The sequence below is a fragment of the Grampus griseus genome (genome assembly GCF_964374135.1).
Source record: "Grampus griseus genome assembly, chromosome: 2".
Classification (NCBI taxonomy): domain Eukaryota; kingdom Metazoa; phylum Chordata; class Mammalia; order Artiodactyla; family Delphinidae; genus Grampus; species Grampus griseus.
The window spans coordinates 144210954-144237385 of NC_139018.1; the positions used below are offsets into that span (position 1 = coordinate 144210954).

General features: G+C 40.1%; 1 protein-coding gene across 4 annotated transcripts in view; it reads left to right on the forward strand.

Annotated features, from left to right (window-relative positions):
* Nucleotides 1-26432, forward strand: part of MTHFS (methenyltetrahydrofolate synthetase) — a 254605-nt gene that overhangs the window by 20875 nt on the left and 207298 nt on the right. Inside the window, exon 3 of one of the 4 annotated variants that reach the window (XM_082647169.1) lies at nt 24067-24116. The exons of the other annotated variants lie outside the window; for them this stretch is intronic. Within the exon in view, the coding sequence (XP_082503295.1) occupies nt 24067-24116 (50 nt within the window). The remainder of the gene's footprint in view (nt 1-24066; nt 24117-26432) is intronic. 4 annotated transcript variants of the gene reach the window in all.

Here is a 26432-nt window from a genome sequence, read left to right on the forward strand (position 1 = left end):
TTTATATAGGGTATGGCAATGTTTCAGTAATACTTTATTTACAAAAACAGACAGCAGGCCAGATTTGGCCCTGGGGCTGTAATTTCTTGACCTGTTCCAGACAATTGATCCATTTTCTTGTGGTATTTAGCGCTGTAGATGAGAAGTCTTGTGTCATATCCATTTTTTCCTTAGTAAGAAACTTGCTTTTTTGTTGCTTGGGTTCTTTTAGGAATTTTTATTATCTTTGAAATTTACAAATTTCATACTCATTAATTTTATGAATTCATTGATACTTAGTGGAATTCCCTGGTGGTCCAGTAGTTAGGGCTCAGTGCTTTGATATTTATATTACCAAATAAACCAGCAACACTCCCCATTCTTTCATTTTTTCATGAAAAGATCTACATTTTGAAAAACATACCTAGAAATATCTCTCTCCAAAGCCTGCAAAATACAAGTTATATTTCACTTTGAATCTAAGAAGATTATCTTCTGTGAAGAAAGTGTCTGCTCTATTCAGAAACCCAATAAAGAGCTCCTTCAATGATGACTCATTTTCACATCATAAAATTATAACTGGCAGAAAATTTATTATAACATATTGAAATGGGAGAGAAAAAGTTAATATAAAGTACAAACGATTACATATTTTGTCTTCCTCTCTAATCTCTTTTATTCAATTGAATTGAATACAGTTTCAGTGGAAATTCCTATTTAAGTTTAGAGTGCTTAAAAACAAGCTAGATACTTCGTTCTGCATGCAGCGCCTTGCTTATTGCTTTTATGTCTCCTGGCACTGCGCTACAAATCACAAAGCATTTAGGGAACATTCAGACCTCACTGAAATCATAAATCAAAAATTCCAGAGCGCCCCGTACTGACCTTGGATAGCTGATTACTGGGGCAGCTCGGAACACACACACACACTCTCTCTCTCTGTCTCTCCTCTCCTCCCCTCTTCTCTGTCCCACATACACTTGTACCAAAGCTTCAACATGTCTTCTCCTATGTTCTCACTAAATTGTAGGTCTGTGTGTTAACTGGAGATACGTCTCCAAGTTGAAGAGTTTGAAGACTTCTATGGATTTAAAATTTTGCCTCTTTAGTGCTGGTTCTTAATCTTCTTATTTAGAAACATAATTTTTAGATTGGACAAGTTACAAGTTCCATAGTGTGATAGAAGCTTTCATTAGAAAAAGTTCTTAGAACTTTCATTAGGTATGCCCCTCTCCCCACACTTGTTCTAGTTGCTCACTGGTAACTAGGTGTCTTTAATAAATGTGGTTGGAAAACTTCTGTTGGTTTTTCTGACCATCTTACTTTTTCCTACTCATTATACTTTTCACTAATCCACATTAAAAAAACTTAAGAAATATTTCTGAATTTGATGGTTATAACAAGCTTCAAGGGAAAAAGAGACTTAGCTGCAGTATAAATGTAAAAAATTAATAAACACAAGCCTCAGTTAAATAGTCAGGAGACCAGAAACGGGGAACACTCATGCCCTGGGGTGATAGCAGAGCCCAGTGGGAAGAATAGACTCCTTTCCTGGCAAGGACTCAGCCAATGAAAGGCATGGACTCTTTGTTTCCTATAGTTCCCCACTTCCAGCTTCCTTTTCCCCTTCCATAAAAGTGTTCTCTTTCCCTTGCCGTGGGGAGACTTGCATGTGGCTCACCATGGTTGCAGACCCCTAATTGCAATTCTCTGCAGATCCTGAATAAACCCGTCTTTGCTGGAGAAATATCTGGCAGTCTATTTATTTTGGGTCACCATAAGAAAAATATCTATCAAAATAATGAATGAAAATGATATTATATATTTGGCATATGTGACATATGGAAATGTACATAAAGAGGCACACAGGAAACCTGTGTCCCTTCACCATTTTTAAAAAAGTGGTTTTTTGCTATGCAATCTTTTGTCTTTGGAAACAGCATATTGATTTTACTCCATTGAGAATCTGGCTTTCTACAATCACCTCAACAGTTAATTGATGATGGGAATCAATCAAGAATTGTGCTTCATTTGCATAGTTTGCTAACTTTTACGTTTCTATTGAGTTGGGAGAGTTAGTGAGGAGAGTGGTGATGATATACCTGCACTACCTTGAATAGAAATATTTAACATCGTCTTAAGCTGTTTCAGAGGAGAGGTGAATTAGACGGAGGCTGGGGAGTGGGGGAAACTGTGGGAAGTAAAATAAATAGTTGATGCACGTGGTTTTGCAGGTTTGCCTTTTTGATACTAAAGGAGTATGTTTTTTTTTAAATAAATTTATTTATTTATTTTTTGGCTGCGTTGGGTCTTTGTTGCTGCGCGCAGGCTTTCTCTAGTTGCGGCGAGCGGGGGCTACTCTTTGTTGTTGTGTGAGGGCTTCTTGTTGCCATGGCTTCTCTTGTTGCGGAGCACGGGCTCTAGAGCGCAGGCTCCGTAGTTCTGGCACAAGGGCTTAGTTGTTCTGTGGCATGCGGGATGTTCCCGGACCAGGGCTCAAACCCGTGTCGCCTGCATTGGCAGGCGGATTCTTAACCATTGCGTCACCAGGGAAGTCCCAGGAGTATGTTTTTATTATTAGAAGTTGTTGCAGAAAAATGTTCTGGAGGTTGTATGTTTGCATTCACATCCCTGTGTATGCATACTCACTGAGTAGATCACATAGCCCCAGAGTGTTGCCACTGCATAGACCCTGCACACCTAGAGTGCAGTGCTTTATATGGCCTGTGTATCTGTTTTATCAAGCTGCTGTCTGTCACCCCACCACACTGTAGACATATCCACATCAGCTCCCCTTTTGTTTTTGGGTTCTGCCCTGATCCTAACTTCCAACAAGAGGTTTTTTCATTCTGCTGTATCCAGGACTCTTTCTCAGTGCTCTTTTTAAATGCCATTGGGTAACCTCTGGGAAGTGTAGATTCAGACTCTCTGTCAAGGTAAATGTTTGGACAGTATACCTTACAGGTAAAGCTAACATTCACATAAAGAGACAATCATGAGAGACAACGAAGGGAGAACTTAGAGGCTGAAAGGAAACTGTGGAACTCAAAGCAGTGGTCTTCTAGACCTATGATCAGGGCCTCCCTTGGACAAAAACACAAATCCTTTTATTCATGAGGTCTGCCTATATTCCTTCCACTGTATTTATCCTCAGGCATTAGCCTCTCAAAAGCCATCATAGCTGTCACACAGGCAAAAAGGTGCCCCTGTTCCTTCTCTTCTTTTTAATTAAACTTCTAAAACTTCAGACTGCAGTGGTTTTTCCTTCTTCACTCCTCTGAAAGAAGTTTAGGTCTGTCCCATATTGGTACTTCTGATGGGCTCTGTTAGAGATTATGTGCCTGAATATTCAGGCCCAGATAGAGAAAGAAGGGAAAAGTTTAAATGTGCTAGTTTATTTTCCTTGATTAGAGATGTAATAAAGTGAGGGGAGCAGGGAGCAAGTGTGTTGTAGGCAACTGCTGGAGAGAACTTTGCCAGTGTATGAAGTTTGTTTTAATTTCCAGTTACAAAATGAATAAGTCACAGGGATGTGATATACAGCATGGTGATTATAGTTAATAATACTGAACTGTATATTCGAAAATAGGTAGGAGAATGGATCTTAGAAGTTCTCCACAAGAAAAAATATTTTGTAACTATGTATGGTAACAGATATTTTTATAATTAATTTTTATTGGAGTATAGTTGCTTTACAATGTTGTGTTAGTTTCTGCTGTACAGCAAAGTGAATCAGCTATAAGTATACATATATCCCCTCTTTTTTGGATTTCCTTTCCATTTAGGTCACCACAGAGCACTGAATAGAGTTGCCTGTGCTATACAGTAGGTTCTCATTAGTTATCTGTTTTATACCTAATAGTGTATATATGTCAATCCCAATCTCCCAACTCATCCCACCCCTCCCTTCTCCCCCAGTATCCGTTCTCTACGTCTACGTCTCTATTTCTGCTTTGCAAATAAGTTCATCTGTACCATTTTTCTAGATTCCACATATAAGTGATATTATACGATATTTGTTTTTCTCTCTGTAACTTACTTCACTCTGTATGACAGTCTCTAGGTCCATCCACATCTCTGCAAATGGCACAATTTCGTTCCTTTTTATGGCTGAGTAATGGTGACAGATATTCACTGGACTTATGGTGGTGACCATCTTGCAGTATATACGAGCATTGAATCATTACATTTTACATCTGAAACGAATACAATGCTATGCCAATTATACCTAAACTTTAAAAAAAAAGAGTTTGTTTTCTGCATTGTAGTGACAGCCCTAGATTTGAAGGGGCAGAAACTCTATGTCTTGGAGCCTTTGTTAGGAGCTGTGGCTGTACCTACACTTCGCTCAGCACACTGCACCAAGTGTAAGCTGGGATGAGGACCCAGGCATCTTTCTTATTAAATTGACTTTGCACTGGGTGTCCAAGGCCCTAGAAGGGTCAAAGTTTGCTTCCTGGATGCTTGCTGCCCAGAGACCTACCATTACATAACATACCTGCTCTTCCTGGCCTGTGACTTGACTGAGGTTCTGCTGTTGTTCTTCCAGCTGTTCCCAAGGCAGGCTTTTCTTTAATAGGTGATTCATTATCATCTTCTTTTTTTCCTAAATTTTACCTTGTAAAAATACCTCAAAGTTTCTGACATAGACATGGCATCCTTTCCTGGTTTCTAATACTAACAGATATTTTCTCCCAAGTTTATTTTCCTTTGTTCATTTCACTGGAAGTATAGAAAGTCAGATAGGTGTGCTGAGGTCCTTATCTTGAATTTTAAGACTTATTTCTTAATAATGGTAATTTGACAAGTTCAGGTTCGTTTCTACCTTGTCTCCTTGTAGTAGAAATTGTGTATCTTTTGCAAATCAAGATTTTTCTTTGTGAACTGTGGCAGTTATGTTACTGATAACATTTTGGATTTATCCATAAAAGTTGCTACAGGATTTTGTTTTTATGAACCCCTCCCTTGAAGCAAACAAAAACCATATCACAATATTTGGAAATCTGCGTGGACTGAACAAAATTTTTTTGTGTTTTTTTTTAACTCTAAGAAACTGTTAAGTGCCAGCCATTAAAGACATTCTCTAAATGTCCAAAAGAAGTCAGAATTAGGCAAGTAAAAATCAGAAATGGAGCCCAGTGATCAATTATATAACTTTGCCCTTTTCTTTTTCTTTCTAAAATGTTTTATTTGCTCAATCATTTATGCAGCACATATTTTCTACGCCCTCTATGTGCCAGGCTTTGTGCCAGGAATGAGAGTACTAAGTTGGCATAGCCCGAGGCCTGCTTATAAGGGTCAGGTATCTTAGACTCTACAGGAGGAAACACCATGAGGTGTGTAAAGGACTCTGAGAGCTCAGATTCTGGAGATTTAATCGTAGTGGGCACAGAAGGTGAGGCAGCAGTCTCCCAAGGAACTTTATGTTCAGAAGCAGAGATACTGGTAAATTATGAGTAGCTACCCTTTGAGTGTCTTCGTACATACTAAGCATTATGCTAACTGCTTTTATATAAGGAACCTCATTATTCATCATGACAACAATATTGTCAGTTTCACAGATGAGGAAAATGAGTCTCAGAAAGGCCCTTATTTGTAGACACGCTGCAGTTAAGAGGCAGAGCCAGGAGTTCCTGCCAGGGCTGCTTTCCCCAAAGGCACGCTCTTTGTGACACAGCACAGTGCCCTTCCTTGCTGCCATTGTGTGCATGGCTGAGAATAAGAGGAGGGCATGTTGAACCTGTCAGTTAGAATTAGGTTTGGCTGTATATGGCAGAAAACCCTAAAGTGACAGTGGGTTACTTGGAAAAGAAGTCTGGGAGTAGTGTTAGAAGTCTGTGGCTGCCGTGGAAGCCCCACAGTCATCAGGGACAAGTCTTGTTTCATCTGCCACATCGTCCAGCATGGCATCTCAAGCTTTTGCTGTCAACTCTGCATTCCAGGCACCAGGAGGAAAAAGAGGGTGGTGTGGGAAAAAGAGCACCCCTTGTGTCGTCAACCCCATTTGTTAGAGCTTGGGCACGAGGCCGTATGTGGCTGCCAAGGAAGCTGAGAAATACAGTCTTACAGTGGGATTCATGGCCTCCTGAATAAAGTCCTAGTTCTGCCACTAAGAAGGAAGGGGAGAATGGATGTTTAGGTGGGCCCCCAGCAGCCTGTACCATGCTCAGCCCGAGGCAGGTTGTGACTCGGTTGGTGGTCGTGGGCTGACCCGAGGCTGGAGGAGCCTGGCAGGTCCACATCACAGAGGGTGTTGTATGTCATACCTAAGGGGTTGGACTTTGTTCTGTCGGTGCTGGGGAGTTGTTGAAGGACTTCAGTCAGGGGAGTGACATGGCCAGTTCTGTGTTTCGGAAAGATTGCTCTGCCAGCTGGGGGGATGAAGGCCAAAGGAGTGAGGCATCAGATGGAATCTGATGGAATAGAATAGATGAGAAATGATGACCACCTGATTGAAGAGGAGGGGTACATGCAGGTACTGGCAGGATGTAGAGCCTGCTGGCCTTGGTGACTGACTGTCTGAGGATATTGAGGGACAGTCTGGCTTTGCCATCTGCGTGTGAGGCTATTAACTGAGGCAGGGGGAATGCAGGAGGGAGAGCAGGTTTGGTGGGGTTCAGGTAGCAGAGAATGAATCCCAGTTGAGGTTTCTCTGGGGCCTCAGGGAGTTTCTGGGAGATAGCTAGTTGGATGTATAGATCTGGAGGTTAGGAAACAGGAGATACTGATTCAGGAGTCATCAGAGTATGGTTATGGGGTGAATCCTGAGATTACAGACAGGAGCCTGGTAGCTAGAAGATGAGGCTATGACAAATAGGGCCAGACTAATATTAATTCCTCATTCTAGATGAGGTTTCTAGGTCACATTTTGATTTTGAAATTATTTCTTAGACTAGGATAATTGTAAAAGTGGAGAGAAACTGTAAATATAAATTTGGGAAGGGTTAGTTGAAAGGAGAAAACAGCAATCCTTACGTATATGGAAATGAGTATGAATTATGGGCTAGAATTAAGAGACTACAGTTAAAGGTAGTTTTTTTTTGGTACCTCTGCTTTTACTGTAGAAAGGGAAGGATAAAATGATAGAGGCATCAGGACTTCCCTGGTGGTGCAGTGGTTGGGAATCCGCCTGCCAATGCAGGGGACACGGGTTCGAGCCCTGGTCCGGGAAGATCCCACATGTCGCGGAGCAACTAAGCTCGTGCGCCACAACTACTGAGCCTGCGCTCTAGAGCCCGAGAGCCACAACTACTGAAGCCCAAGTTCTCTAGGGCCTGTGTGCCGCAACTACTGAAGCCCGTGCGCTCTAGGGCCCGTGCTCTGCAACAAGAGAAGCCACCACAGTGAGAAGCCTGCCCACCACAACAAAGAGTAGCCCCTGCTCGCCACAACTAGAGAAAGCCCGTGTGCAGCAACAAAGACCCAACAGAGCCAAAAAAAAAAGAGTGGGGTTTTGGTCTCAGATGGAGCTGGGTTTGTTTACTGGTCCTGTTGTGTGCTAGCCAAATGGACATGAGTAAACCCCCTCTTTCTAAGTCTCTGTTCCTTCATTTGAAAATGGGTATCTGTTTCACTGCATTGTTATGAAGACGAAATAAAATTTGTATAAAGCTTTTAGTACAATGCCTAGTACATAGTTAGTGCTTGATGATGAGGAGGATCACGACTCTTTTACATGAAATAGCGATTTCAGTCCTGATTGTAAGGATCACTGGGGGTGGTATGCGCCCAGAGTGCTCTGGGGACCCAGGACAGGGTTCTCTTTGCCCGGAAGTGTTTGGGAAGAGAAGTACTATCTGAGCCGAGTCTTTAAGTGTGAATGGTAGTTTGTTATGAGGTTTTATTGGGAGGAAATATATCCTTTTTAATAAGTTTCTCAAAAAAGTGCATTGCCACAGGAAACCTGACTAGTATATTGAATGTATACTCAATGTATAAATAGATTGAAAAAGTTGGTTAACAGTCTCTGAAGAAATTCATTTGGGTCATCTTATGAGCCCTACTGCTTGAATTTTTTCAACCTTAGAAATATCTTAGTTTTGATTTATCAATGTTTCTGGTTTTGTTTTGAAGAGTTAATCAAAAGAGTAATCCTCAATTTTATTTTAATTTCCTCCTTCAGAAAATTAACAGTGGTTAATATGTGTTCATTATGGAAAATGTCAAAATATATAATAAGCTTTTGTATGTTTTTTTATTGAAGTATAGTTGATTTACAATATTACATTAGTTTCAGGTATACAGCATTGTGAATCAGTATTTTTACAGATTATACTCTATGAAACGTTATTACAAGATAATGTCTATAATCCCCTGTGTTATATAAAATATTCTGTTGCTTATCTATTTTATACGTAGTAGTTTGTATGTCTTAATCCCATACCCCTAATTTGCCCCTCCCCCCTTTCCATTCCCCTTTGGTAACTACAAGTTTGTTCTCTATATCTGGAATCTGTTTCTGTTTTGCACATACATTCATTTGTATTATCTTTTGGATCCCATGTATGAGTGACATCATATAATATGTGTCTTTCTCTGACTTATTTCACTAAGCATAATGTTCTCTAGGTCCATCCACGTTGCTGCAAATGGCAGAATTTCATTCCTTTTTATGGCTGAGTAATATTCCATTATATATATATATATATATATATATATATATAAATACACACACACACACACACACACACACACACACACACACACACACCCCACATCTTCTTTATCCATTCATCTGTTGATGGGCACTTGGGTTGCTTCCATATCTTGGCTATTGTAAATGTGCTGCTATGAATATTGGTGTGCGTGTATCTTTTCAAATTAGTGTTTTCATTTTTTCTGGATCTATACCCAGGAGTGGAGCTGGATCGTATGGTAGCTCTATTTTTAGTTTTTCGAGAAACCTCCATACTGTTTTCCCTAGTGGCTGTACCAATTTACATTCCCACCAACAGTGTACAAAGGTTCTCTGTATGTTCTTTAACCCTTCCTAATTTGTCTTTTATAAAGTGCTTTTTTGGCCCCATTTCTTTTGGAGAATTTATCTTTTTTTTTTTTTTTGTATTCATCATTTTCTTTCTGGTTGGTAACAATTATTTATATATTAAATTTAATCATTAGTCTGTAATGTATGCTGCAAATATTTTTATCCATTTTATTATTTTCTTTTTAATTTTGTATATGTTTTTATTTTGGGGGGGATACAGATATTTTAAAATTTTATTAGTGAAATCTGTCAGTCTTTTCCTTTACTATCTTTACCTTTGGCTTCTTTTTAGGGAATCTTTATTCTTGAGAATCTATAAATTTTCATTTTATCCTATTATTTCATGTTTTTTAATATTAAAGTCTTAATCCTTTTTGAATGTGCATTAACGTATAGAGAAGGAACCTAACTTTTTATTGAAAAAATAGCCAGGGGCTTCCCTGGTGGCACAGTGGTTGGGAGTCCGCCTGCCGATGCAGGGGATACGGTTCGTGCCCCGGTCCGGGGGGATCCCGCGTGCCGTGGAGCGGCTGGGCCCGTGAGCCATGGCCGCTGAGCCTGTGCTTCCGGAGGCTGTGCTTCTCAACGGGAGAGGCCACAGCGGTGGGAGGCCCGCGTACCGCGAAAAAACAAAAACAAAAACAAAAACAAAAAAACAAAAAAATAGCCAGGTGTCCTAACACCATTTAGTGAATAATATACCCCTTTCTTGCTGGTATGAAATGGCACCATTTTCATGTATAAATTCTTGTATATGTTTGGGTCTGTTTTTGGACATTTTAGTTCTTTACCAGTGATCTGTTTGCTTATTCTGGCACTAGTGCTATGGTGTTTTGATTAACATAGCTGTATAAAGGTTGTTTAATGTATTTTAATACCTGGTAGAATAAGTCCTAATTATTCTTATTTTTAAAAAACTTAGCTGACTATTCTTAACATTCATTTTTGAGATTAACTTTAAAAATTATTTTGTCAGTTTCTCCCCTCAGATCCTCTAGAGACCTTGGTTGGAATTGTGTCAGATTTTTAGATTAGTTTGGAGAAAATGGATTTCTTTACATTAGCCTTCTCCTGGAATATGGCATGCTTCCCTAATCAAGACTTTTTCTTTGCTCCTTTATAGATGTTTTTGCTTTTAATCATGTTGTTTCTGCACATTTCTACATAAGTGTATTCCTAATCAATTAATATTGTTGTTGTGAATGGAATTTTTTTCCATTATATATATTTTTTATTTTTTTAAATTTATTTATTTTTTTGCGGTGCACGGGCCTCTCACTGGTGTGGCCTCTCCCGCAGGCTCTGGACACGCAGGCTCAGCGGCCATGGCTCATGGACCCAGCCGCTCTGCAGCATGTGGGATCTTCCCAGACCAGGGCACGAACCCGTGTCCCCTGCATTGGCAGGTGGACTCTCAACCACTGCGCCACCAGGGAAGCTGTATTTTTTTTAATTTTTGAATTTTATTTATTTTTTTATACAGCAGGTTCTTATTAGTCATCAATTATATACACATCAATGTATACATGTCAATACCAATCACTCAATTCATCACACCACCACCCCCACCCCCCTGCCGCTTTCCCCCATTGGTGTCCATATGAATGTTCTCTACATCTGTGCTCAATTTCTGCCCTGCAAACCAGTTCATCTGTACTATTTTTCTACGTTCCACATATATGCGTTAATATACAATATTTGCTTTTCTCTTTCTGACTTACTTCACTCTGTATGACAGTCTCTAGATCCATCCACGTCTCTACAAATGACCCAATTTCGTTCCTTTTTATGGCTGCGTAATATTCCATTGTATATATGTACCACATCTTCTTTATCCATTCATCTGTCAATGGGCATTTAGGTTGCTTCCATGCCCTGGCTATTGTAAATAGTGCTGCAGTGAACATTGGGGTGCATGTGTCTTTTTGAATTATGGTTTTCTCTGGGTATATGCCCAGGAGTGGGATTGCTGGGTCATATGGTAATTCTACTTTTAGTTTTTTAAGGAACCTCCATACTGTTCTCCATAGTGCCTGTATCAATTTACATTCCCACCAGAAGTGCAAGAGGGTTCCCTTTTCTCCGCACGCTCTCCAGCATTTGTTGTTTATAGATTTTCTGATGATGCCCATTCTAACTGGTGTGAGGTGATACCTCATTGTAGTTTTGATTTCCAGTTCTCTAATAATTAGTGATGTTGATCAGCTTTTCATGTGCTTCTTGGCCATCTGTATGTTTTCTGTGGAGAAATGTCTATATAGATCTTCTGCCCATTTTTGGATTGTGTTGTTTTTTTTTTTAATATTGAGCTGCATGAGCTGTTTATATATTTTGGAGCTTAATCTTTTGTCCGTTGATTCGTTTGCAAATATTTTCTCCCATTCTGAGGGTTGTCTTTTCATCTTGTTTATGGTTTCCTTTGCTGTGCAAAAGCTCTGAAGTTTCACTAGGTCCCATTTGTTTATTTTTGTTTTTATTTCCATTACTCTAGGAGGTGGATCAAAAAAGATCTTGCTGTGATTTATGTCAAAGAGTGTTCTTCCTGTGTTTTCCTCTAAGAGTTTTAGAGTGTCTGGTCTTACATTTAGGTCTTTAATCCATTTTTGAATTTATTTTTGTGTGTGGTGTTAGGGAGTGTTCTGATTTCATTCTTTTACATGTAGCTGTCCAGTTTTCCCAGCACCACTAATTGAAGAGACTGTCTTTTCTCCATTGTATATCCTAGCCTCCTTTGTCGTAGATTAGTTGACCAGAGGTGCGTGGGTTTATCTCTGGGCTTTCTATCTTGTTCCATTGATCTATGTTTCTGTTTTTGTGCCAGTACCATATTGTCTTGATTACTGTAGCTTTGTAGTATAGTCTGAAGTCAGGGAGTCTGATTCCTCCAACTCCGTTTTTTTCCCTAAAGACTGCTTTGGCTATTTAGTGTATTTTGTGTCTCCGACAAATTTTAGGATTTTTTGTTCTAGTTCTGTAAAAAATGCCATTGGTAATTTGATAGGGATTGCATTGAATCTGTAGATTGCTTTGGGTAGTAGAGTCATTTTCACAATGTTGATTCTTCCAATCCAAGAGCATGGTATATCTCTCCATCTGTTGGTATCATCTTTAATTTCTTTCATCAGTGTCTTATAGTTTTCTGCATACAGGTCTTTTGTCTCCCTAGGTAGGTTTATTCCTAGGTATTTTATTCTTTTTGTTGCAATGGTAAATGGGAGTGTTTCCTTAATTTCTCTTTCAGATTTTTCATCATTAGTGTATAGGAATGCAAGAGATTTCTGTGCATTAATTTTGTATCCTGCAACTTTACCAAATTCATTGATTAGCCCTAGTAGTTTTCTGGTGGCATCTTTAGGATTCTCTATGTATAGTATCATGTCCTCTGCAAACAGTGACAGTTTTACTTATTCTTTTCCAATTTGTATTCCTTTTATTTCTTTTTCTTCTCTGATTGCCATGGCTAGGACTTCCAAAACTATGTTGAATAATAGTGGTGAGAGTGGACATCCTTGTCTTGTTCCTGATCTTAGAGGAAATGCTTTCGGCTTTTCACCGTTGAGAATGATGTTTGCTTTGGGTTTGTCGTATATGGCCTTTATTATGTTGAGGTAGGTTCCTTCTATGCCCACTTTCTGGAGAGTTTTTATCATAAATGGGTGTTGAATTTTGTCAAAAGCTTTTTCTGCATCTATTGAGATGATCATATGGTTTTTATTCTTCAATTTGTTAATATGGTGTATCACATTGATTTGCGTATTTTGAAGAATCCTTGCATCCCTGGGATAAATCCCACTTGATCATGGTGTATGATCCTTTTAATGTGTTGTTGGATTCTGTTTGCTAGTATTTTGTTGAGAATTTTTGCATCTATATTTATCAGTGATATTGGTCTATAATTTTTTTGTAGTATCTTTGTCTGGTTTTGGTATCAGGGTGATGGTGGCCTCACAGAATGAGTTTGGGAGTGTTTCTTCCTCTGCAACTTTTTGGAACAGTTTGAGAAGGATGGTTTTAGCTCTTCTCTAAATGTATGATAGAATTCACCTGTGAAGCCATCTGGTCCTGGACTTTTGTTTGCTGGAAGATTTTTAATCACAGTTTCAATTTCATTACTTGTGACTAGTCTGTTCATATTTTCTATTTCTTCCTGGTTCAGTCTTGGAAGGTTATACCTTTCTAAGAATTTGTCCATTTTATTGGCATAGAGTTGCTTGTAGTAGTCTCTTGGGATGCTTTGTATTTCTGCGGTGTCTGTTGTAACTTTTTTCATTTCTAATTTTATTGATTTGCGTCCTCTCCCTCTTTTTCTTCATGAGTCTGGCTAATGGTTTATCAATTTTGTTTATCTTCTCAAAGAACCAGCTTTTAGTTTTATTTATCTTTGCTATTGTTTTCTTTGTTTCTATATCATTTATTTCTGCTCTGATCTTTATGATTTCTTTCCTTCTACTAACTTTGGGATTTGTTTGTTCTTCTTTCTCTAGTTCCTTTAGGTGTAAGGTTAGATTGTTGATTAGAGATTTTTCTTGTTTCTTGAGGTAGACTTGTATAGCTATAAACTTCCCTCTTAGAACTGCTTTTGCTGCATCCCATAGGTTTTGGATCATCATGTTTTCATTGTCATTTGTCTCTAGGTATTTTTTGATTTCCTCTTTGATTTCTTCAGTGATCTCTTGGTTATTTAGTAATGTATTGTTTATCCTCCATGTGTTTGTGCTTTTTATGTTTTTCTCTCCCGTACTGTAATTGATTTCTAATTTCATAGCATTGTGGTCAGAAAAGATGACTGATATGATTTCAATTTTCTTAAATTTACTGAGGATTGACTTGTCACCCAAGATGTGATCTATCCTGGAGAATGTTCCATGTGCACTTGAGAAGAAAGTGTAATCTGCTGTTTTTGGATGGAATGTCCTGTAAATATCAATTACATCTATCTGGTCTGTTGTGTCATTTAAAGCTTGTGTTTCCTTATTTATTTTCATTTTGGATGATCTGTCCATTGGTGTAAGTGAGGTGTTAAAGCCCCCCACTATTATTGTGTTACTATCAATTTTGTCTTTTATAGCTGTTAGCAGTTGCCTTATGTATTGAGGTGCTCCTATGTTGGGTGGATATATATTTATAATTGTTATATCTTCTTCTTGGATTGATCCCTTGATCATTTTGTAGTGTCCTTCCTTGACTCTTGTAACATTCTTTATTTTAAAGTCTATTTTACCTGATATGAGTATTGCTATTCCAGCTTTCTTTTGATTTCCATTTGCATGGAATATTTTTTTCCATCCCCTCACTTTCAGTGTGTATGTGTCCCTAGGTCTGAAGTGGGTCTCTTGTAGACAGCATATATATGGGTCTTGTTTTTGTTTCCATTCAGCAAGCCTGTGTCTTTTGGTTGGAGCATTTAATCCATTCACGTTTAAGGTAATTATCAATATGTATGTTCCTATGACCATTTTCTTAATTGTTTTGGTTTGTTTTTGTAGGTCCTTTTCTTCTCTTGTGTTTCCCACTTAGAGGAGTTCCTTTAGCATTCGTTGTAGAGCTGGTTTGGTGGTGCTGAATTCTCTTAGCTTTTGCTTGTCTGTAAAGCTTTTGATTTCTCCATCAAATCTGAATGAGATCCTTGCCGGATAGAGTAATCTTGGTTGTACGTTCTTCTCTTTCATCACTTTAAGTATATCATGCCACTCCCTTCTGGCTTGTAGAGTTTCTGCTGAGAAATCAGCTGTTAACCTTATGGGAGTTCGCTTGTATGTTATTTGTCATTTTTCCCTTGCTGCTTTCAATAATTTTTCTTTGTCTTTAATTTTTGCCGATTTGATTACTGTGTGTCTCGGTGTGTTTCTCCTTGGGTTTATCCTGTATGGGACTCTCTGCACTTTCTGGACTTGCGTAGCTATTTCCTTTCCCATGTTAGGAAAGTTTTCTACTATAATCTCTTCAAATATTTCCTTGGTCCTTTCTCTCTCTCTTCTCCTTCTGGGACCCCTATAACGTGAATGTTGTTGCATTTAATGTTGTCCCAGAGGTCTCTTAGGCTGTCTTCATTTCTTTTCATACTTTTATCTTTATTCTGTTCTGCAGCAATGAATTCCACCATTCTGTCTTCCTGGTCACTTATCTGTTCTCCTGCCTCAGTTATTCTGCTATTGATTCCTTCTCATGTAGTTTTCATTTCAGTTATTGTATTGTTCATCTCTCTTTGTTTGTTCTTTAATTCTTCCAGGTCTTTGTTAAACATTTCTTGCATCTTCTCGATCTTTGCCTCCATTCTTTTTCCGAGGTCCTGGATCATCTTCACTATGAATTTTCTGAATTGTTTTTCTGGAAGGTTGCCTATCTCCACTTCATTTAGCTGTTTTTCTGGGGTTTTATCTTGTTCCTTCATCTGGTACATAGCCCTCTGCCTTTTCATTTTGTCTATCTTTCTGTGAATGTGGTTTTTGTTCCACAGGCTGCAGGATTGTAGTTCGTCTTGCTTCTGCTCTCTGCCCTCTGGTGGATGAGGCTATCTAAGAGGCTTGTGCAAGTTCCCTGATGGGAGGGACTGGTGGTCTGTAGAGCTGACTGTTGCTCTGGTGGGCGGAGCTCAGTAAAACTTCAATCTGCTTGACTACTGATGGGTGGGGCTGGTTTCCATCCCTGTTGGTTGTTTGGCCTGAGGCAACCCAACCCTGGAGCCTAACCAGGCTCTTTGGTGGGGCTAATGGTGGACTCTGGGAGGGCTCACGCCAAGGAGTACTTCCCAGAACTTCTGCTGCCAGTGTCCTTGTCCCCATGGTGAGCCACAGCCACCCCCCACCTCTGCAGGAGATCCTCCAACACTAGCAGGTAGGTCTGGTTCAGTCTCTTATGGGGTCAATGCTCCTTCCCCTGGGTCCCGGTGTGCACAGACTACTTTGTGTGTGCCCTTGAAGAGTGGAGTCTCTGTTTCCCCTAGTCCTGTCGAAGTCCTGCAATCAAATCCCACTAGCCTTCAAAGTCTGTTTCTCTAGGAATTCCTCCTCCCATTGCCGGATCCCCAGGTTGGGAAGCCTGACGCGGGGCTCAGAACCTTCACTCCAGTGGGTGGACTTCTCTGGTATAAGTGTTCTCCAGTCTGTGAGTCACCCACCCAGCAGTTATGGGATATGATTTTACTGTGATTGTGCCCCTCCTACCGTCTCACTGTGGCTTCTCTTTTGTCTTTGGATGTGGGGTATCTTTTTTGGTGAGTTCCAGTGTCTTCCTGTTGATGATTGTCCAGCAGCTAGTTGTGATTCTGGTGTTCTTGCAAGAGGGAGTGAGAGCACGTCCTTTTACTCCGCCATCTTGGTTCAGGGCCCCCCATGATGAAACTTTTTAAAAAGACCTTTTGGGAAGTCTGAGTTCTTCTGCCAGCACTCAGTAGGTGTTCTGCAGGGGTTGTTCCACATGTAGATGTATTTCTGATGTATTTGTGGGGAGGAAGGTGATCTCCACGTCTTACTGTTCCGCCAACTTGAAGCTCCTCCTCCATTATATTTTCAAGTTGGTTATTTTTGTCATATAGGAAGGCTTAGGAACATAGGCTCAAATTTCCAAATGGTTCTATTTGAACCAGACTTCTGGTTCCAGAAGTCTCTGAAGTAATTTTAAAGTTATTTCCTTCAAAATTTTAAGTTCTATAAAATGAAATTTTAGAAAACTTAATTTCATAAGAAACTTGCATCTTTGATAACATGTTTTCAAAGTGAGGTATCTAAGACTAGGTTTTTAAAGGCTGCTATGTTTTGGATGGGCTGAGTAGTTTCACCAATTTCCAGCAGATGTCAGTGTTTTATAAATTTATTAGTCTGAGGTGGAGGTTTTGTCTCCAGTCTCCCACATTTATATATTCTTTAGTCATTTAATTAGCATACTGGGGATTATTTGAACTGGAAGAGATTTTGGAGATCATCTAAGTCTGTCCTTTGATTTTGCAGAAGAAAGAACCAGGTGTAGTAGATGGGAAATGACCTGTCCAAGGTCACACAGTCACACAGAGTGAGGCTGAAACTCAGGTGTTCCTGTTTCTGAAACACCCTCTCTCTGAAAGACTGGTAAAAGATAGTCACCAAAACCACAGAGAAGAAAACGTGTAGAGTCCAGTATAGAAGCTGTATTTGGGAGAAAGGGAAGCAGATGCTCTTCCATTTGTTTGGGTAGGTAAATATTAAAAAATTTTTATGAACAAGATGTTAGATTCTTAGATTATAATAATAATTGGGTGAAATGAACAGAAAACAGTTGGCTTTTGTTACCTGAATGTAGAATTATTGGATGTGAAAGTGACCTTTGATAGAATGTCCTGTTCTTCATACTGTAGATATAACATCAGAACTTGTATACGGCCAATGGAACAACTCCCTGCCCACTCTCTGCACAGCCTATTGGTTATGTTTAAGAGAAATGATATAAATCATTCAGTACCCCCTGTGTCAGAAAGTATTATCCAAGAATCTATAATCTTTTCCAGTAAATACAGCAAGTAATAGAAAAATGTTTTTTTATTCTGTCTTATGAGAATTCAGGGTAAAGAAACCCGGGTAACACTTAAGGGCAGCTTTAGACAAAGTTATGAAGTAGGCAAAGTGACAGTTTCAGAGAAATAGCCTTCCTTTAATCAGCTGACTCTTCCCTATCAATATCTGCTTATAGAAAAAATATAGGCCATTTAATCTTCATCACAGAGGTGGAAGCTTCCAGGGTACATATGCTAAGTACCTACCCCTCTGACATCAGCGCTCACCTGATTTTGGAGGAGTGAGAGCCCGTGTGGATTGGTGTGAAGGTGAAGGAAGTACCCATGGACTGAATCTTAAAGATGGGGTGGGACTTCCACAAAGTACAGAGACTCGAAACATGGGACAAGCCTGTGAAGGCTAGAAAGTGAATCTATCAGGACACCTGGTGAAAAGGTGATTATGTTTAGAGTTTAAGGTCAATGAAACGAAGGTAAGATTGAGGGTAGGTTTGGGCTGGTTTGGCTTTAGACTTTTTTTAAAAAATTTTATTGGAGTATAGTTGATTTACAATGTTGTGTTAGTTTCAGGTGTACAGCAAAGTGATTCAGTTATACGTATACATATATTCATTCTTTTTTAGATTCTTTTCTCATATAGGGTATCGCAGAATATTGAGTAGAGTTTCCTGTGCCATACAGTAGGTCTTTGTTGATTATCTGTCAGATATAGTAGTGTGTGTGTTCATTCCAAGCTTCTGATTTATCCCTTCCCCTCCAACGTTTCCCCTGTGGTAACCATAAGTGTGTTTTTGATATCTGTAAGTCTGTTTCTGTTTTGTAAATAAATTCATTTGTATCATTTAAAAAAATTAGATATCACATATGAGAGATAATCATATGATATTTGTCTTTCTCTCTCTGACTTACTTCACTTAGTATAATAATCTCTAGGTCTATCCATGTTGCTGCAGATGGCATTATTTCATTCTTTTTCATGGCTGAGTAATATTCCATTGTATGTAAGTACCACATCTTCTTTATGCATTCATCTGTCAATGGACACTTAGGTTGCTTCCATGTCTTGGCTAGTGTAAATAGTGCTGCATTGAACATTGGGTGCATTTATCTCTTCGGATTATGGTTTTCTCCGGATACATGCCCAGGAGTGGGATTGCTGGATCATATGGTAGTTCTATTTTTAGTTTTTTAAGGAACCTCCATACTGTTCTCCATAGTGGTTGTATCATGGTTTTAGACTTTCTGAGGTGGAAGTCACAGTATGTGATGCTTTCCTAAAGGTTTATTGTTTTGAAATAATAAGTTGAAAAAAATAGTACAGAGAGGTCCTAAGTAGCCTTCACCCATTTTCCCTTGATAATAATCTCTTACACAAGTGTAGTACAAGGTCGAAAATGGGACATTGACTTTGTACCATCTACCAACCTTATTCAGGTTTCAACATCTACTCATTATATGTATGTGTGTGCATATTTCTATGCAGTTTTGTCACATGTATAGATTTGTGTAACCACTACAACTATCAAAATACAGAACAGTTTCTTGACTACAAAGGAACGTATTTGTCTTACCCTTTCTAAAGATTTTTAAAAGCTTCGAAGGAAATCCAATTTTCTATGGCTAGGGAGGGCTAGAACTGTGGTGTCCAGAGTCCTGGGTCTTGTTTGCAGCCCAGAGATCTGGCTGACAAGGGCCCTCTCAGGAGTCCCTTCTGACATATCGTTGGTAGTGTGTAGGAAGAGCGGGCAGTTTTGTAATAAATTTTATAAGGAACGAAACCGCTTAACTAGGAATATTCTATGTCGAGTTTTTTTAAGTGGCAGAAAAGATCTATTTGCATTCTCCCCTGTCTGTAATCTTGAAGATACTGCCTGCTTGTTCTCCATGATTTCCCCACCTGCCAGTGGAGTTCTGATTTTCCTGAAGACTCTGCCTGGTTCTCTGAAGCCGCTGATCTTTCCTTTGTTTTCCTCTTAACCATCTTTAAGTGTATAAGTTCAGTAGTGTTAAGTATATTCACATTGTTGTAAAACAGATCTCCAGAACCTTTTCATCTTGCAAAACTGAAACTGTGTCCATTAAACAATCCCCCTTTCCCCCTCCCACCTGTCCCTGGTAACCCCCGTTCTGCTTTCTGTTTCTGTGAATTTGACTATTTTAGATACCTCATATAAGTGGAATCATTTAGCATTTGCTTTTTTGTGACTGGCTTAATTTATTTATTGATTGTGTCACACAGATATACAGGGAATTGTCCTTAAAATTCTCAGAATCACTAAGCTTTGAATCTAAAGAGATCTGGGAAATTGAAGGTTTCCATCTATCCATTTTACAGATGAGAAAAATCAGACAACCAGACGTTGCCTGAGGTTAGTGAAAAATCGTAGGAAGTTCTATAATTTCTTCTCAGTTTTGTTGAACTTTTTAAGGTCCATCTGATTATGAACAACGGTGAAAGTATCCCAAACTCAGAGCCAAAGTAAACATATAGAAAATGCCATTTGGATAAAGCTACTGCTGCTGTTGATCTATTTTCTGCAAAGCATTTTTGCATATCTGCAATAAAGACAGTTTAATTCTTTTTTTCCAGTAAGATTTATTTGGTCGATATCTGCGAAGGTAGGATAAGCTGAAATATAGTTTTGTTTTGTTTTCTTTTCTTTTTTAACCTATGGTAGATGCTCCAAATAAGGGTTTTGCAAACTTTTTCTGTAAAGGGCCAGATAGTAAATATTTGGGGCTTTATGTGCCAAACAATGTCTGTTGCAACCATTCAGCTCTGCTTTTTTAGTGTGAAAGCAGAGCATGTCTGTGTTCCATTGAAACTTTATTTACAAAAGTAGGCAGCAGGCCAGATTTGGCCCATAGGTCATAGTTTTCCAGCCCCTATAGTAAAGTATTGGGACCTTCACTTTCACTTTTTTGGTCTTTAGCGTCTAACTTGCTCTCTCATATAGGAGACAGTTGTAGTTGTTTATGGTGATGGTGATGATTTAGAAAATAATGTGTATCAAATTATCATTTCCTATTGACATAATTTTAGAGTTATTTCCTATATATCTTGCTAGCCTTATGATAGAATAAAAAGCACTTAAGGAAATAACTAACTTTTTTTTTTTTCTGCGGGACGCGGGCCTCTCACTGTTGTGGCCTCTCCCGTTGCGGAGCACAGGCTCCGGACGCGCAGGCTCAGCGGCCATGGCTCACGGGCCCGGCCGCTCCGCGGCATGTGGGATACTTGCGGACGGGGGCACGAACCCGTGTCCCCTGCATCGGCAGGCGGACTCTCAACCACTGCGCCACCAGGGAAGCCCCATAACTAACTTTTAAAAAAATAAATACATTTATTTATTTTTGGCTGCATTGGGTCTTTGTTGCTGCGTGAGGGCTTTCACTGGTTGCGGTGAACGGGGGCTACTCTTCGTTGCAGAGCGTGGGCTTCTCTTTGTGGTGGCTTCTCTTGTTGCGCAGCATGGGCTCTAGGCGCATGGGCTTCAGTAGTTGCAGCATGTGGGCTCAGTAGTTGTGGCAGATGAACTCTAGAGCGCAGGCTCAGTAGTTGTGGCGCACGAGCTTAGTTGCTCCGCGACATGTGGGATCTTCCCGGACCAGGGCTGGAACCCGTGTCCCCTGCATTGGCAGGCAGATTCCTAACCACTGCGCCACCAGGGAAGTCCCAACAGCTTCTTTTCAAAGGATCTCTGTAAAGGGAAAGGCCATTTGTAACAGGCGGGATCCTTTCCATGACATCTATTTCAGAGACTTCGTGTTTCAGAGAGTCCACGTGGCCCCCTGCTTTGCTCAAGGCTCGGGCACTCACTTGTGGATATCTCTGGCCTGCACACAGTTGGCAGTAGAGAGTCTACCCACCATTACAGGTGGTTTGGGCTAATTGGAAATCTACGTACCGTAACTGTTGGAGTATTAGTGCTGGGACTGTTTTGATTATTCAACAAGAGCTAACTTTCAGAGTTCACAGAAAGAGAATAAGTATTATGCATACCCTAAGTATAATAACAGCTAACACTTATTGAACATTTACTAGAGCTTTTATATACCTGCCTTTATTTATTTATTTAGTCACTCTATCAAAGGAGGTAGTAGTATTATTTCCGTCTTAAGGAGAAGAAACTGAGAATTATGAGAGAGTAAGTAACTTGATTAATGTTTCTTAGCTAGTAAGTGGTAGTTAGGGGATTCAAACCCAGGCAGTCTCTCTAGAAGCCGGCACACTCAATTGCTGTGCTATATAACCTCCAAGGCTCTTGTCCTTGAAACACTAGAAGGCTCATGTTTTAAAAGGTTTTAGCAGAATTTGGTTATATAGGCACATGTTAAAAAATACAAACTGTCCAAAGGATAGAGTGAAAGTGTAAAGTGTCCTTCCCACCCACGTAAGTCGTCCTGTTCCCTGATTCCTTTCTCCAGAGCCAACCACTGTTACTGTTTTTTTTTCGGATCCTTCCTGAGATATTCTTATAGGGGTTTACCAATATTTATTATAGGTAAAAGAGTGATCGGTCTTTATAATCCATCTTAGCTCAAATTCTGTCCTGTTGTCCTCGATATTTTTCAGGGCTCCCTGGGTTAGGAGGAGGAGGAGGATGTTTTTGGTAAGATACTCAGCAGCTAAGTCACCAAATACTATTCATGTTTCTTAATTCTTTGCTCTCAGCTTTACCTAGAAGAATCTAAATTTCTATCATCTCCTACTTCCTTCATTTAAACACATAATCAGTGTTTGCAGGGTTTACAAGCTTGAACTTGGAAACACTTAGATTTTAAATATAAGACACACAGAGATTGTCTTACATTCTGAATACCTCATTAGCTGATTAGTGGAGTGACCTGTCATACCTGGGGATCCTAGGGGAACGGATGCCTCACATGGTGTTGGGTGCTTGTCCCAGTGCTCTTGTGACAAATACAGTTCCTGTATTTTGACATGAATGTTAGTTAGGACCTGTGCTAAAAGAAAGGATCTTATAATAACAACACAGAAATATCAATCATATGATAATCGTGTCTTTAATAGATGGTTTTTACTATAGTGCGTTTGATTCTATATGGAGATTCCCAAGTGGGCAGAATACATTGTGACCAAACATAGCAGAAAGAGTGGAGGTGCATTTACAATGAGATTTTTAAAAATAGCTGTCTGCGTTAGGTGGTTTCGTTGAATACTCTTTAAGAGCATTATGGATTTGCAGGGAAAGACATTTTTTGAAAACCCAATTTTTATATATAATCAGAACTTGAGTATATTTTATGACTATGAGCACATAAATGGTTTTGTTTACTAGCTTGTATGCTCTCCACTGTTTTACAATGAAGAGAGTGTTGACTTAAAACAAAATGCACAATGTGAGAGTTGCGAGTTAGGTTGTATTTGGGGCAAAATGAGGACTGCAGCCCAGGAGGCAGCATCTCAGATAGCTCTTAGAAACTGCTCCGAGGGGGCAAGGGAGGAGCCAGGATATATAGGAATTTTTCAACAAAGGGCAGGTAGTCGGGAATGTCAAAAGATTATTGTTAAACAAAGAAAACCAGATATCTGAAGTTAAGAAAATTAGCACTTTTCTATGTATGGGAAGATGCAAGAGTCTGGGCTCACTGAAATCATTCCTTTGATGTGCACCTCAGCTATCTGGGGGCTGTATCCTGTATTTTCACATCCCGAGTTTCCTCAGGGCTCACCGCAGGGAGTGGCTGCAGTCTGATGGCTGCTAGATGGCAAGTATTCTTTTCAGCCCTGGCTCACCAGCTCACGCTGGAGGGCTGCAATCATTGGTGACTGTGACATCCTTTGTTTATTGATATGGCAGGAAATATTCCATTTATAAATTTTCCATTTATCAAGTGATTCAAGGGGGTCGTGCTTCAATCTGTTCTTTCCGAGGCAGGCATTAATGAATTCAAAGCATGTGGTATTGATTTTTGAGAGTTCTACCATAAGAGCTATTAAGAATTATTGATTCTGTATTTTATTTTAGGGTTTCAGCTTCTTTATGTTTGAGCAGCCTGTTTAATGGAAGCGCCTGTGTCTCTACATGGCCTAAGGAGTATGCATGCAGCAATTGATTAAGTTGACATTTGGTATTAATAGCTTAGAGACTCTTTACAGCATAGTATGCTTATCCATTTTAGGTGAAGGCAATTTTGACTGATGTTTCATAGCTAATAAGTGGTAGTGCTGGGATTCAGACCCAGGTAGGCTGTCTCCAAGTCTGCACACGCCACCCCTCTGCTCCACTGTCTCTAAGGCGCTTCCCCTGGTCATGTTTCCTCTGTGCCTTTGCCTAAGGCCACTTGTACTTTTGGCAGTAGGAGCACTGTGTGCTGTCAAATCGTGATCCACCTGGGCAGCCGGCCCGCAGCTTCATTTCTTATAAGCTGAATGCCTTTAAGGAGCAATTTGACCTCTCTGAGCACTGTGTATGTTTCTTCACCTGTGAAGTTTCAGGGGAGAGTAGTAATCCTTGCCCTCCTGCCTCACCAGGTAGATGTACTGAGCAACTGATTTAATTCATCCTTCTATCCCTGGGGCATAGAATAGTGTCTGACAAATTGTAGACTTAACAAGTGTTAGCTTCTCTGCTTTCTTCTCCTCTTCCAGAAGCTGGATTTTGGATGAGAGTTAGATGCTGCGTAGGATGGTCTGAACAGGTAACTTCTTTTTTTTTTTTTCATGCAAGGATATTTTATTGAAGTGCTCTCTTCTTGCATTTTTGCATTAAGCTCAGTTAGTATTTTTATAGATTATTGCTCCTGCTCTGCCTTCATATAATCTATTTGTTCTTTTTTCTTTAACATCTTTATTGGAGTATAATTGCTTTACAGTGTTGTGTCAGTTTCTGCTGTACAACAAAGTGAATCAGCTATATGTATACATATATCCCCTTATCCCCTCCCTCTTGCACCTCCCTCCTGCCCTCCCTATCCCACCCGTCTAGGTCGTCCCAGAGCATCAAGCTGATCTCCCTGTGCTATGCAGCAGCTTCCCACTAACTATCTGTTTTACATTTGGTAGTGTATATATGTCAACGCTATTCTCTCACTTCGTCCCAGCTTCCCCTTCCCCTCCTGTGTCCTCAAGTCCGTCCTCTACGTCTGCATCTTTACTCTTGCCCTGCCACTAGGTTCATCAGTACCATTTTTTTAGATTCCATATACATACATTAGCGTATGTTATTTGTTTTTCTCTTTCTGACTTACTTCACTCTGTATGACAGACTTCAGGTCCGTCTACCTCACTACAAGTAACTCAGTTTCGTTTCTTTTTATGGATGAGTAATATTCCATTGAATATATGTGCCACATCTTCCTTATCCATTCATCTGTCGCTGGACATTTAGGTTGCTTCCACGTCCTGGCTATTGTAAATAGTGCTGCAGTGAACATTGTGGTACACATATCTTTTTGAATTATGCTTTTCTCAGGGTATATGCCCAGTAGTGGGATTGGTAACATTATTTTTTAATAAATTTACTTACTTTATTTATTTTTTGGTGCACTGGGTCTTCGTTGCTACACGCAGTCTTTCTCTAGTTGCGGTGAGTGGTGGCTACTCTTTTTTGTGGTGCGTGGTCTTCTCATTGCGGTGGCTTCTCTTGTTGCGGAGCATGAGCTCTACGTGCATGGGCTTCAGTAGTTGCAGCACATGGGCTCAGTAGTTGTGGCACTTGGGCTCTAGAGCGCAGGCTCAGTAGTTGTGGCGTACGGGCTTAGTTGCTCCACGGCATGTGGGATCTTCCCAGACCAGGGCTTGAACCCGTGTCCCCTGCACTGGCAGGCGGATTCTTAACCACTGTGCCACCAGGGAAGCCCTGGGATTGGTAACTTCTTGAATATAGTCAGGGAACTAAGATAAATATGGTCACAAGACATCTCATTCTGTCTTTTACTTTCATTCTTCCCTTCATAGTAAATATAACTGAGCTCAGCATCTCTCTGGGGAAGCACAACAATTCTGCTCCCAGAGGTAGGGGAAAGGATTCATCCTACTTAATGGACCATGGGCACCTCGCAGTGTAGGATAAGAGCTGGTCACACTGAACTGCATGGGCAGGGAGGACTAGATGGAGGTTTCACTGAGGTTTGTTAGGACTGTTGTGATTAGACAAATTAATAAAAAGATTAGAAGGATCTTACAGGCATGGAAAATAGCGTCACAAGAGCAAAAGCGGGAAGTTGGGGGGTGGCCTTGTGGGATAACGAGTCCATCCATTTAACTAGGATCTCCCAAGTATAACTGAACGGGAGGTACTGTTGGAGAGGTGACTGGGGTGAGAGTGTAGTGGGCTCCGCATACCCAGTTTGATGTTATCTTTAAGAGATCGTTAGTGACTAAAAGTTCTGGGGCATGGGGAGTCATGATGAAGGCCACGTTTTAGGATGGATTGGGACCGGCAGTGCCTGGAGGTGGGGTGAGTAGTTGGACTTCTGGGAGAAATGGCACCTTCGGAATCACAAGTGGAGCTGAGGACTCTGGCAATAGTGCAGAGAGGTGCCTGGAGAAGGAGTCCCTGAGTAATGAAGTTCTTGAGGAGGACTTTGTGGGAGACATGGCCATGACACCCGACTTAGAAAGAAGAGAGAGGAGAAAGAAATAGAAGGCTCTGCACAGGACATGTTGAAAGTAGGGTTAGAAAGCTCTGTTTAACTGCTGGGCTCTCACACTGACTGTTTTCAGCCTTCTCTTTAGTATTAGGGCAAAGATAGTCCACTGGCTGAGCTGATTATATTCTTCTGCAGAACCCAGGATGGGGAGTCTGAATTCAGAGCATCCTAAGAGGTGTCTGTGGCCCAGCTGCTGCCTCCTTGGCCAGAGTTAAAAAGAATGTTTTGTGAAGGTGAACTGAATCCTCAGTGCCTAGCACAGACTTTCAGTCTCAAGAATAAATAAAGGCCTTTGTAGAAGCCTCTTTCCTCATTTTTTTTTGGTCAGTGAAGATTCTGCAGCTCAGCATCTGTCCCCATCTC